This window comes from Monodelphis domestica, chromosome 5, assembly GCF_027887165.1.
Source record: "Monodelphis domestica isolate mMonDom1 chromosome 5, mMonDom1.pri, whole genome shotgun sequence".
In the NCBI taxonomy this organism is placed as follows: Eukaryota; Metazoa; Chordata; class Mammalia; order Didelphimorphia; family Didelphidae; genus Monodelphis; species Monodelphis domestica.
Genome location: NC_077231.1, coordinates 32,328,353 through 32,341,917, shown reverse-complemented (window position 1 = coordinate 32,341,917; position 13,565 = coordinate 32,328,353). Strand labels below are relative to the sequence as shown.

Genomic DNA, 13,565 nt, shown 5'->3' with positions numbered 1-13,565 from the left:
ACTCTCTCACTCTCTCCCCCTGGGCCTCTTTGTTTAGGGATTTTGGTTTGATTTGATTGTCATTACCCAGAAACTCACCATTAATTTTATGGATGGATATTTCTTTCCCTACTTGGTTCTTCCCCTTCCTCAGTGCCAGAGTACACAAAGAGCTAAAACTTAAGACAGAGCAAAGTCTGTAGACAGAGGAATCTCAACCACAGAGTCTGTCTATGAGCTCATTTTTTTAAAAATAGTTTGATAATTGTATTCAATATAATTGATATCCCCTGTAATCCTGTGTGTTTTATTTTATTCAATTAAAAGGACTATTCTGAGAAGGGATCTATAGGTTTCACTAGACTAACAAGGAATCCATGACATAAAAAAGATTCATAATCCCTAGTGTAAAGAAATCTTTCAAGCCAAAAAGCCACTTTTATCCCATCAGATTGAAATATCCGAATACTTTCAGCCATTACACTTCCCTATGTCCTTGTTACAAATACAATTGACTCAGGATGAATGAGACAAGCATTTTATTGAGTATACACCAAACAGAAGCAGAACCACACAGTGGGTGAGCAATGGAGGAAAGAAGAGGAGATAAAAGGACAACTGATTGGTCTATGTGCCAACTCTGAAGAACCAGGACTTTCAGCTTTTGGTGATGGGGAATGGATTTTGGACTGGCATAAATAAAGTCAGATCATCTGCTCTTGGTGGGAGAAGGTGAATCTGGCTGCAAAAATGTAAACAAACCCCAATCTGGGTGGGAGTCAATATATCTGGGTGGAAAAGGGCATAGCTATTTGGAAGAATACAAAACCCACCAGGATCTGGGTGGAAGATTGCACAACTGGTTCAGAGAATGAGAAGTTCCATTTATGGGTAAGAGATGGCATATAGTTTTGAGGAAAGGGATATTTGGGTATGATGTCCTAGCTACTTTTCTCCTCTGTCTGTCCAAGATGGAGAGTCAAAGTGAAAACTCCTTCCTGGTCCAGTCAGAATGCCAGCCCAGAGCAGCAACAAGGCAATAAAACACCCCAAAAAAAGATGACAAAGGGCACTATCCCCTCAAGGATCAGGTGCTCTTGGAAGGGAGGAGAAAAGAGAATGCCCTCATTCTCAAGCAATTCCAGTGAGCCAGACCTCAGAGGGCATGGGGCAGAGGTAAGAACTCAAGATGAGGGAGGCACAGAAGTAGAGGAGATAGGGGTTTTGATTTGCTCAGGTGGGCACAAGGAGCCATCTGCTGGCTATCGACTGGTCCTCTTGCTCAGGCTAGCTGAGGAGACCATCTTGTTGCTGGAGACACCACCACTGCTAATTGCAAAGCCACTTCCGCTGCCAAAACCACTGCTTAGACCACCTCCCAGGCCAAGGCCAGAGTAGCCCCCTCCAAGGGCTCCAGAGCTGATGTTGCCACTAACCACAGCTGTAGGGGGAGAGACAAAAAAAAAGTTAATAAATAATATTGGATTGGTTCAACCAATATGAGATTAAGGCTCCAAAATTCAAATCTTATTCAACAAATGAGCAAAAGGACATGAGAGCTACTTACAGATGCTTACAGCACTCTGGCATTCTCCAGACATCCTGTGGGAAGAGAAAAAACTCTGGTAAACCAGAAGTCCGGTCCCTAGCTCCAGAAAGAACTATTTCTCCCCCGCTCTGGGAAAGAGGAGAATACTCTAGGATTCTAAACTCCTGCTTCTATCATGTTCTATCAGAAATCTTCTTCAAGTCTAACAAAAGACCCTTATGCTTACATTGCTGCTGCTTCCCATTAAGAAACTGGTATGGTGGAGCAGCTCTAGCTCCCTATTGTGTCCCAAATTCTGAACATGCCAGGGAAGATTAGAACCAGGCAGCAGAGGAGAGACTCAAGTTTAGTCTCCTGGTTACCATCTCCCTCCACCTTGGCTGCCACCTTACCTGCACTCTTCTCCTTCCAGCAGCTTCCTGTAAGTGGCAATCTCAAGGTCCAGAGCCACCTTGGTATTCATCAGATCTTGATATTCCCTCAACAGCCGAGTCAGTTCCTCCTTGGCCTTCCTCAGGGCAGCCTCCAGCTCAGTCCTTTTGGTGATGGCATCCTTCAAGGCCACCTCTCCACGCTGTTCAGCTTCAGCCACTGATGTCTGCAGAGTCTGGCACTAAGGGGGCAAGGAAGTGTTAATTATTAGAGAGCCCAGAGCCTTCTCTCTGATAAGCCCTACTGAGAGGCAACATGGTGACACAATGGGTAGAGCACTGGGACTAGAGTCAGGAAAACTTAGAGTTCTAATCGTCCCTGGCTGACCGTGGGCACATCACTCAATTACTGTTTACATCAGCTTCCTCAACTGAGCCTCCATTTCCTCAACTGTAAAATGGAAACAATCATGGCCATATTGGGTAGCTAAGTGACCTCGAGTCTAAAAGTCCCAAGTTCAAATTCAACTTCAGATACTCTGAAAGTCACTTAGCCCTGTTTACCCTTGTTTTCTCATCCATGAAATGAGCTGGAGAAGGAGATGGCAAACCACTTAAGTATCTTTACCAAAAAAAAAACCCAAAAGGGATCACAAGGAGTCAGACACAACTGAAACGGGTGAACAACAACAAAATATCTATAATATTTCCCTCATGGTATGAAATAAGATGATGTACCTAAGATCACCAATTTGGAGCTAGTAGGGATCATAGAGGTCATCTAATCTAACCCCCCTTGATTTTAAAGATGAAGAAACCAAGATCCAGAGAGGGCAAGAGACTAGACCAAAGTAACATTGATTGCAAGTAGCAAAGATAATATTCAAATGCCAGTCCTTCAACTTTAAAATATTAAAACTTTATTAATTCCGACTCCAAATCTAGAAGTCTCACCACCATATATACCACACTGCCTCACATACTTTAAAAACCTGAAAGGGATATATACCTGTTAGTTATCATCATCAGTATTGTTATTACCATTATTACAAAAGAGGAAACTGAGGACTAGTGAAAAGAAAGTGGCTCACACTGCCAGTTGGTGTAAGAGCCAGGACTTGAATCCAGATTTCTTTGTTCTATTCCTTTTATCAAGAGGACAGATTCCATTTGACCTGTTTCAGACACTATTTGTCTCTCTTCTAGAACTCGTCTTTGTCATCCTGCCCCCTCCTCACACCTTCACACCACCTCTAGTCACCTTCCCTGATTCTGAGCCAGAGGTGAGCCTCACCTGCTTCTTGACATTTTCAATCTCAGCCCGAAGCCTCTGAATCATCCGGTTGAGCTCAGAGATCTCACTCTTGGTGTTCTTCAGGCTATCACCATGCAGGTCAACAGAATTCTGAAGCTGTTGGACCTGAAAGTCAAAAGAATGCCAAAGTGGGTCAATTCTCCGTTCTCCAAATTGGATGCGAAGATCCTCAGCATGAATGCTCACTAATACTATCATCTCCACTTGGTCTATAGACATAAGTATGGTCCCTTTGAAGCAGACTGACCATCATTCTGCTTAACTGAGGCTTTTACTTAAATTTGCCAAGAATGTATCCATGGATGGTGGAGTAGTCCTAGAAAATCAAGAAACATAGCCCCATCCTGAACCCCACAGTTCTCCTGTTTTACCCACTTTGTTCTGGTACAGGTTTTGAGCCTCTACTTTGCTCTTCTGGATGATATCTTCATACTGGAGTTGGATCTCATTGATGATGCTGTTCAGGTCCAGAGTTCGGTTGTTGTCCATGGAAAGGATCACAGAGGTATCACTGACGTGGCTCTGCATCTGACTCAGTTCCTGCAAAGTGCAAAGATAGATGCTCACTTCAACATAGAAACGAGAATACTTAAACTGAACTATATACCTCACAGAGGTGTTGTGAGGAAAGTGCTTTAAAGGCAGCTTTAAAGTGTTAACAGAAGAGTGGGCTGTTTATTTCTGCAAGAGGACAGTCCTATGCTGTTTAGCAATCACTGAGTTTCAGAAGCTCTTCATTCTATTTCTTTCAATATCCACTAAGTTCCTTCTATTATGAAGAGAATACTCTCTCTGCCTTTAACTCAGTTGGCACCCCATAAGGTGGAATGGATAATTTTCACCAATGGAATCTTTAGCCCTGAAGAATTCTACTAACAGAGCCAATCGCTTCCATCCACAGCTTTCTGACTTGGGAAAGTTTCTACCATTTTGATGTCTTCTCCAATGAGTTTTCATTTGCCAGGCAAGTATTCTTTTAAATGGGAGGGGCCTTATTTCTAACCAGCAGTGTCACAAGTCTAGAGGAGAATAGAGGAGTCCTCACCAATTCATAAAGAGCCTTCATGAAGTTGATCTCATCATTTTGGCTGTCCATCTTGGCCTCCAGAAGCACCTTGGCCATGTAGGCACTATCCACATCCTATAATGGAGGAGTAAGTGGGGATAAGATAGCATTTTGTTACTAGAAAGACATGAGTAAGTAGGGTGAACTACAACAAGAAGGATTTAAGTTAGAATTGAAGAACTACTTAGAAAAAACTCATTGAAGGCAACAGTGGCCAGAACAGTAGCAAATTCTGCCCATAAGGGCAGGTCTAAAGTCTCTCTGAGGGAAAGAGGATGAATTGGTTAAATAGGCTCTCATCCTACCTTCTTGAGGACCACAAAGTCATTCTCAGCAGTTGTACGCTTGTTGATTTCTTCTTCATATCTGTTGAAGCCAAAGAGAAGAGGGGTAGGTAGGGAGGGGAAACCATGATTAGCTAGTGGTGGAAATATAAGTCTGCTTTGGATCTGCTGATTTTGAGATGTCTTTGAGAGAGATGCTTGGTTTGAACTGCCCAGTAGGCATTTGCTGATATAAGATCACTTCTTCATTCATATATCCATTCATTTCTTCATTTACTTAATCATCCAACTTATTGACATGTGGATGTTTGGAGGGAGGAAGATGGACCCAATGACCTTTTGGACCCCTTAGAATTTCCCACTGTAAACTGAGTGGGAGCTTATAGAGAGCAGAGCGGCTTCAGAATGGCCATCTCCATATGCTATTAGACTCCCAGGAAGTTAGACCTGGGAAGAGATCTCAGAAATCAACTAGCCCAGTCCCTGGTGGACTGATAGCCCCTGCACCATTGCTTCAGGTCCCACTCACTTGTGCTTGAAGTCCTCCACACTGTCTTGCATGACCTTCAGTTCTGATAGTAGGCGACTCTTCTCATTGGACAAGCCATCTAGCTGCTTCCTCAGACAGTTAATATAGCTCTCAAAGTAAGGCTCTAGGTTTCTACCAGATGTGGTGACTGTCTGCTGTTGCAGGAGATTCCATTTGGTCTCCAAGACTTTGTTCTGCTGTTCCAGGAATCTCACCTATGGGGAAAAGAAAGCCAAGTGGCCAATGTCAGTAGCAGAAGCCTTGGGCCAGGCCATTCAGCTAACCCAAACAACCCCTAGAAGGGAAGCCCCAATACAGAAACAGAATTGATTCACCAAATCTTGTGGGGCTTAAAGTAGACCAAAGAAAGAACTTTTTCATTTCCAGGCACCTTTGAATGGTTTATTTGAAAACATTGGGTTCCTAGAAAATAAGAAAAATACTTTCCATTTACAGGAGATGGGAGATGGGAAGTAGGAAATCATCCAATCTTTTTTTTTAACCCTTACCTTCCATCTTAGAATCAAAACTGCATATTAGTTCCAAGGCAGAAGAGCAGTAAGGGCTAGGCAATGGGGGGTTAAATGACTTGCCCAGGGTCACACAGCTAAGAAGTATCTGAGGCCAGATTTGAACCTAGGACCTCCCATCTCTAGGCCTGAGCCAACTAACTGCCCTAAGTTTTCTAATCTTGATCAGGAGTGGAGGGAAGAATAATCATGAACTCAGAGCTAGAAGGGCCCTTAAAAAAGATAGGTCTCAGTTTTCCTATCTCAAATAAAATAACTGTATCTTCAAGACTCTTTCCAATTCTGATATTCTTTGACTTTGGTTTCTAGTAGAATTAGAGGAACTACATACAAGCTTTCCTCTAGTGAAAGGGGGCTTGGTAAGTCACACCAGGATGGATAAAGGCTTAGGTGGACACTAACATGTGAGTTCTCAATTGGTTTAGGCAGTAAGTTCAGTCTTAAATGGCTCCTCATTATCAACACTCCTTAGAGATGCTGGTAAAAGGACAGTTAGTTAGTCAGCATCTAAAGTACTTTCTATGGACCAGCCTTTGTGCCAAGTAGCAGAGACACACAGAAAGGTAAATGCATAGTCCCAGACCTCAAGGAATATATCCTAATGGAAAAGATGACACACAATTAATTGTGCATAAAAGAGATATATTGGGGGGGTGCAGGTAGGTGAATAGAGAGACAGACCTAGAAATGGAAGGTCCTGGGTTCAAATGTGGCCTCAGACACTTCCAAGCTGGGTGACCTTGGGCAAGTCACTTAACCCCCATTGCCTAGTTCTTACCACTCTTCTACCTTAGAACCTACCTTAGAAATTACAGTATTTATTTTAAAATAGAAGGTAAAGATTTTTTTAAGGATATTTACTAGGGGGTAGCTAGACAACTCAGTGAATTGAAAGCCATACCTGGAGATGAGAAGGACCTGGGTTCAAATCTGGCCCCAGATACTTCCTAGCTGTGTGACCCTGGGCAGGTCACCTAACCCCGACTGCCTAGCCCTTCCTGCTCTTCTGCCTTGGAACTAATAATAGACAGTGCTGATTCTAAAAAGGAAGGTAAGAGTTTAAAAAAAAAACTAACCCCAACGGCCTATCTGAGGAGAACTCCTGACTGAGTTGTCTCAGGGACTGGGGGAAATGGCTTCAGGCATCACACTCATCCAAGTCTTTCTCAGGGAATGACTCAGCAGTTTAAAGGCTGATTAGAATTCTACCAGCCATTCTGTTTGGCTCTTATTCAACCCATTGGCTAAGATGGGAACTGCCTAGAGCAGACATTGACTAGAGAGGCCATTCTGCCCAGAACCAAGAGGGCAGCTTGTCTTCATGGTCAACTCTTCACCAGGGTGAAGCCATTTTCTCCTCCAAGCCAAAACCTTCCCCCAGTGGGGAATCAGAGGAACTAAAATCCAAGCATGACTCATTTATCCAATATGTCAGCACGCCCAGTGGGATCAAAGCCCACCAGAAGGACCACCTTGGCCTCTGTGATATCCTGAATCCCCCAACGGTTCTAGTAGGGACCAGCAAGCATTTCCATAGTGCTAACTTTCGGTTTGCAAAATTCATTTTACAAATCATACTTCATTTATCTTCATGACAACCCTTTAGGAGTAGATACTCTTATTATTCCCATTTTATGGATAAGGAAACTGAGGCATACAGACATTAAGTGATTTTCCCAGGGTAATACAGCTAGGAAGAATCTGAGTCAGGATTTGAACTCCAGGTCCAGTGCTCTGTGTCATCTATCTGGAAAGTGATCTATGATCCCTTCCATATTGTAGCTGGGAAAAATTGATACCCAGAGAGGATAACTGAATTGTCTCATGTCCCACACAGCATATTAGACTAGAATCAGAGTTGAGAGCTAGTGGTGTGACCCTGAGCAAGTCAACTAACTCCAGCTGCCTAGCCTTTACCACTTTTCTGCCTTGGAACCAATAGTATTGATTCTAAGACAGAAGGTTTAAAAAGAGAGAGGTTATTTGTTTATTTGAAGCCCAGAGAGGTAATGACTTGCCCAAGGACATACAGCTAGTAATTTTCAAAGCCTCAAACCCAACTCCTGAGTCCAAATCCCGGACTCCCTCCAAGTGAAAGGCTAGGGTTCTGCAGCCTAACACCTGCCCCTGCCTAGATTTAGGGCAGCTCACCTTGTCGATGAAGGAGGCAAACTTGTTGTTGAGGGTCTTGATCTGCTCCCGCTCCTCTGTCCGCACCTTCTGGATCTCTGGGTCAATCTCCAGGTGGAGTGGGGTCAGCAGGCTCTGGTTAATGGTCACCTCTTGGATCCCACCAGCAGGGCACACGGGGAAGTTGGGTCCCCCTTGGCCACCGAATGCCCCACCAAAGCCTCCAGCACCAAAGCCGCCGGCACCAAAGCCGCCAGCACCGAAACCTCCAGCACCGAATCCAAAACCAGCTCCTTGCCGGCACCCTGCCACGCTGAGGCTTTTGGTCCTCCCCATGTTATAGAGACTCTTGCTGCCAAAGCCCCCGCCAGAGCAGCCACGGCCTCCACCCCCAGAGACGGAGGCAGAGCTGAAGGCAATCCGCCTGCTCCCGCCCACCACTGCTGACCCTCCGCTGAAGCCCCGGGAGCTGCTGACTCGGTTGCCTTGATTCCTGGCCAACATGGCTAGTGGAGAAGAGAGGACCTTCAGAGAACGGTAGCTGCTAGCAAGAAGGAGATGAGGCCAGAGCCAGTGAATGGAGAGACCTCTGCTCAGGGCTCGTATTTATGTGCTGGAGTCGCTGGGTTTGGTTTCAGGGGCAGAAAGAGAAAAAAATCCAAAACATCCCTTGGGTTGGGTCTTTGGCAAGCACTCATCTTCTTTTGTTCCTGCCTTGTCACTAAACACACCTACAGAAGTCATTGGGAGGGCACAGTTACTGGGATCCGATCACCTGCACCTGCCTGGTAGCCTGCAGGGGCTCCTCGGGGCATTGTCCATCAAAGGCAAACTCAGCCAAGTTTGGGAGTCAGACACTGCTCAGCAAGGGGCTGGGAAGCAGAGGACTGGAGCTCAGGTCTTGTTCAGTCATTCACTAACCAGTTTTAGGGGCATGGGAACTAGAAAGGCTCTCTTGTTCGACACCAAGGTCCAGGGAAGTTTAGTGACAATAATAATAAATAACGAGTCTATTACACTTTAAGGTTTACAAAACACTTGACAAATATCTCACAGCAACCCTAGAAGATAGGTGCCATGGTTATCCCATTTTACAGATGAGGAAACTGAGGCAGGTGTTAAGCAACTTACCCAGAGTCATAGAGATCCCATTTGAAGTAAGATTTTAACTCGGGTCCACCTGACACCAAGTCTAAATGCCTTAAGTGTCACAGGCATGACAAAGTCACAGATGTATTTCAGAAGCAGAATTTAAAACCAGGTCCTCTCTCTATAAACAGTGATCTTTCCACTTTACCAAGAATCTGGCTTTTGGCAAACTGCGTCACCTGTCCAAGTTTAGCGTCCCTCATCTATAACAGGTAGGGGTTGAAGTAGAGTCTCTTCCAATAATTGTCTATAAATTCTCAGGTGACCTTTGGGACCATGCTGTTCCATGCCTCCCCCCAGCATGTCATCAATTTCTTTTCTCGTGATTCTTGGTTCTGGCCAAGATAACCAGGAACCCCAGCATCCATTCTTCCATTTTCTAAATTCTCATGATCCACTATTCCCTATGCCTTGATTGTAGACTTGGGAGCAATAATAGACCACTTAGATAATAAAGGCAGACAGAACTTTATGTGGTTAATATGGCACTTTATCATCACAAGCACTCTGGGGTATTCCATTTTACAGAAATAACTAACTTTTTTTAAGGTTTGGTTATTTGCTCAAGGCTATAAGGGACTAAGCCAGAATTTTTTTTTAAACCCTTACCTTCTGTCTTGGAGTCAATACTGTGTATTGGCTCCAAGGCAGAAGAGTGGTAAGGGCTAGGTAATGGGGGTCAAGTGACTTGCCCAGGGTCACACAGCTGGGAAGTGTCTGAAGCCAGATTTGAACGTAGGACCTCCCGTCTCTAGGACTGGTTCTCAATCCACTGAGCTACCCAGCTGCCCCCTAAGCCAGAATTTTAACAGAGATCTTTTGATTTGAAATCTAGTAGACAGTCCACTATTCCATTTTACTTGTCAGTTAGGGCTGTGCTGGTAAATGTTTAGCAATCAATTGTATGGAAGTGGGGAGGGGCAGCTACATGGCTCAGTAGATAGAGAACTTGGCCTGGAATCAGGAGCTCTTGGGTCCAAATCTGGCCTCAGCCACTTCTCAGCTGTGTGACCCTGGGCAAGTCACTTAGAACCAATTGCCTAGCCCTCATCTGCCTTGGAACCAATACTTAGTATTAATTCTAAGACAAAAGGTATCTATCTAGTTCAGCCCTCCACTCTATGCAGAAATGCCTTCCAGTCCCTTCTTCAACTTCCCCATCACTGCTTCCAAAGTCTGTTTAAGACCTGCTCTATCCTCAGAAAGCTTTTCCTCACAGCATACCCATAATCACTTCTTTGCCTCACATTCCTTGTAACACTTCCGTTGATGTAGATACTACTCATTTGTGCTTAAGGAATCATAGTTTCAGAACGGGACAGACATCTGTGAGGTTGGTTTTATAATTGAGGTTGTTTTCCTTTTTGTTTGTTCGGAGGGGAGTTCTTTGGTGAGAGTCAGTCTCCCTAACTTGCCCAAACTAGAAGGGTAGCAGTTAATCTCTTCCCAATAATCCCACTGCTAATTGTCATAAAAAAAAATTGACCTGGTCTGTTTCCAGCTTGAGCCCACTTTAGTTCCAAAGGGCTCACCATATTGGGAACAGTTTTAGCAGTCTTGGTGTGGATGCCCAACCAGACTTAGACCTACCTACCTTAGCTCAGAACTCCTTAGTGCAAGCAATCCGCCAACTTCAGCCTCCCCTGTAGCAAGAATCATGGTCATGGACCACCTTCACAACAGACTGTGAGTTTCCTTTAATCTTAGAGATATTCTGATTCCCATCTGCCCATTTTATATCCACATAAAATGCTGAGGAATTATGAACAAATCACCACTACTGCTGAGAAATTATTAAGAGGTGGCAGCAAAGTGGCTCAGTGGATTGAGAGCCAAGCCTAGAGATGAGAAGTCCTGGGTTCAAGTCTGGCCTCAGACACTTCCTAGTGTGACCCTGGGCAAGTCCTTCAATCTCCATTGCCCTTAGAGCAATTCTGCCTTGGAACCAATGCACCATGTTAATTCTAAGCTGGAAGGCAAGAGTTTTTTAAAAAGGTATCATTAAGAATACTTAATTTATTACCTCATAATGAATACATGTCACTCCCAATGTTCCCATTGGATAGGGGAACCTGGATAATGGATAATGAACCTGGATAATAACACATGGGTCCTGATCCAAATTCTCACTCTTGCTACAAGAGTAACTATTACCTGTCCATCCTGTTTTGGGAAAGTATTGCTAGAGAGAAGCAAAGAACAAAATTCTTATTCCCTCTCCTTTACCTGTCCTACTAACCCAAGCCCTAGGTAACCACTTGATTAAAGAAAAGTGGGGAAAGGCAGACATTTGATCTGAATCCTGGATAATCCACCCAGGGTTGATATGATGATATGCTCCTAAGTCATCAGGAGTTGTAAGAACCAAAGAGAAAATGGAAAAGACCTTAAAGCCTTCATAGAGACCTAAGGATGAGTAACAGGAAGGTCCAGGGACCAACCACTGTCATTTTTTAATTTGGCAATCATCCATAATTTGTTTCTCTGTGCCGAATACTGTATTGTCTCTCCCCATCCATCCTGCTCTTTATGTAAACTCCCCCTTGCCTGGACCAGAAAGAGGAATGAGAAGACAACTCTATCAACTGTGCCTGGGAAAGCTGCAGGCAGTGGATGCAGGGGAAGTCCCCAGGAATCCAGAAGCAGTTAGAGTTTGTCCTACCCAGGACAACTTCTTGGGAGAGAGCAACAAAGTCAGTGAATCAGTTGATACCTACTTATTAAAGCTTTAGGGACCGTAAAGGCTGTATTTTATCAGTCATATATTATCACTATAGGGAGACAATCTAGTCCCTACACTGAGGACCAAATTCTTGGCCCCTCCCTCCATACCATTCAGCTCCTTCTCCCCCACTCCCCACTCCTTTTAAGTCCCAGCTAGATAGACACTTTCCTCATTCTCCAACCCCTGACAGACATTTGTTGCTCTCTTGTCCCCGGAATTTATTCCCCAGTGATCTTAGCAACCAAGGTTGATCTCCTGTAGGTTGATAGAGTATTGGGCCTACACTCAGATATACCCAAGTTCAAATCCAATTTCAGATACTACTGAGCTGTGAGTCATTTAACCTTTATTTGCCTCAATTTCCTCAACTGTATACTAAAGAAAATAAAAGCACCTACCTTTCAGGATGGTCATAAGAATTAAATTAACAAATATTTATAAAATACCTGACAGATAGTAGGAACTTAATAAATGTATATTTCCCTCTTTCCAAAGAAAACTGAGTAGAGATCATCTAATCCAGCCCCTTCATTTTAAAGAAAATAAAACCAAGGCCCAGAGAGGGGTAGCAGTTTGCTGAAGGTCACATGGTTTTAAAAAATCAGGGTTAAAACCCAGATCTTTGGACTCCAGTTCTAGGTGGTATGTCCCAGTCACTAAATGCTATTTGTCCTTCATCTCAACTTCTGCTCAAAGTTTATTTCATTTTTGGTCATGGTTAATTCAAAAATTTGCTATGTTTAACTATACATATTTGTTACAGATGGCATCTTTTTAAATTTTTGTTTTGGGTTTTGCTCTTGATGAGGAGGGAAAGGAAAATGCTTTAAGAGGAGGAGGAGGAAGAGGAGGAGAAAGAGAAGAAGAAGAAGAAGAAGAAGAAGAAGAAGAAGAAGAAGAAGAAGAAGAAGAAGAAGAAGAAGAAGAAGAAGAAGAAGAAGAAGAAGAATTGAAGAAGAAGAAGAAGAATTGAAGAAGAAGAAGAATTGAAGAAGAAGAAGAAGAAGAAGAAGAAGAATTGAAGAAGAAGAATAGAAGAAGAAGAAGAAGAAGAAGAAGAAGAAGAAGAAGAAGAAGAAGAAGAAGAAGAAGAATTGAAGAAGAAGAATAGAAGAAGAAGAAGAAGAAGAAGAAGAAGAAGAAGAAGAAGAATTGAAGAAGAAGAAGAAGAAGAATTGAAGAAGAAGAAGAAGAAGAAGAAGAAGAATAGAAGAAGAAGAAGAAGAATTGAAGAAGAAGAATAGAAGAAGAAGAAGAAGAAGAAGAAGAAGAAGAAGAAGAAGAAGAAGAAGAAGAAGAAGAAGAAGAAGAAGAAGAAGAAGAAGAAGAAGAAGAAGAAGAAGAAGAAGAAGAAGAAGAAGAAGAAGAAGAAGAAGAAGAAGAAGAAGAAGAAGAAGAAGAAGAAGAAGAAGAAGAAGAAGAAGAAGAAGAAGAAGAAGAAGAAGAAGAAGAAGAAGAAGAAGAAGAAGAAGAAGAAGAAGAAGAAGAAGATTAGCTATGAACTTAGGAAATCCAACTTCAGGGATTTTTCTCTCATCTTTTCTATTTTCTTTCCAAATGAAAAGTGGAAAGATGGGTTGGCTAAGCCAGGGATGAATAAACTGGAACTGAATCCCCAATCCTAGGCCCTTAATCCTTCTTGTTCAGTGGCATTACCCTAACATCACACCCTCCTGATGGCTCACCTTGGCCTCTTCACCCCAATTCCATTCTACAGTTGTCCTTTGTTTGCTTTCCTGGGGGTGGTTATGTGCTAGAATTTCTGTAACAAAGTTGCAGCTACAAGATGGCACCTAGAGACACCTTCCCATTCTGTACCCATCTCTTAGAGAGGCATCAAGTCCCATCATTATGATCCTGGGCAAGCCACTTAACCTTCAGTACCTCAATTCCTCATGTGCAAAATGGGATAAAATAGCTTATATTATGACTTCATGG

The 13,565-nt window shown here is 43.3% G+C and overlaps 1 protein-coding gene across 2 annotated transcripts in view; it reads right to left on the bottom strand.

Moving 5' to 3' along the window:
• Window positions 1-501: 501 nt before the first annotated feature.
• The window catches only part of KRT4 (keratin 4), a 38,233-nt gene continuing 25,169 nt past the window's right edge, over window positions 502-13,565 (bottom strand). The window contains exons 1-9 of one of the 2 annotated variants that reach the window (XM_001362300.5): window positions 7,775-8,347; window positions 5,094-5,308; window positions 4,586-4,646; window positions 4,260-4,355; window positions 3,590-3,754; window positions 3,194-3,319; window positions 1,921-2,141; window positions 1,547-1,581; window positions 502-1,420 (exon numbers count right to left, since the gene is read on the bottom strand). In XM_001362300.5, the coding sequence (XP_001362337.2) occupies window positions 1,242-1,420; window positions 1,547-1,581; window positions 1,921-2,141; window positions 3,194-3,319; window positions 3,590-3,754; window positions 4,260-4,355; window positions 4,586-4,646; window positions 5,094-5,308; window positions 7,775-8,257 (1,581 nt within the window). In that variant the 5' untranslated portion in view covers window positions 8,258-8,347 and the 3' untranslated portion in view covers window positions 502-1,241. Of the gene's footprint in view, window positions 1,421-1,546; window positions 1,582-1,920; window positions 2,142-3,193; window positions 3,320-3,589; window positions 3,755-4,259; window positions 4,356-4,585; window positions 4,647-5,093; window positions 5,309-7,774; window positions 8,348-13,565 lie in introns of those variants that run through there. The other variant, XM_056798162.1, reaches the window with a different exon arrangement.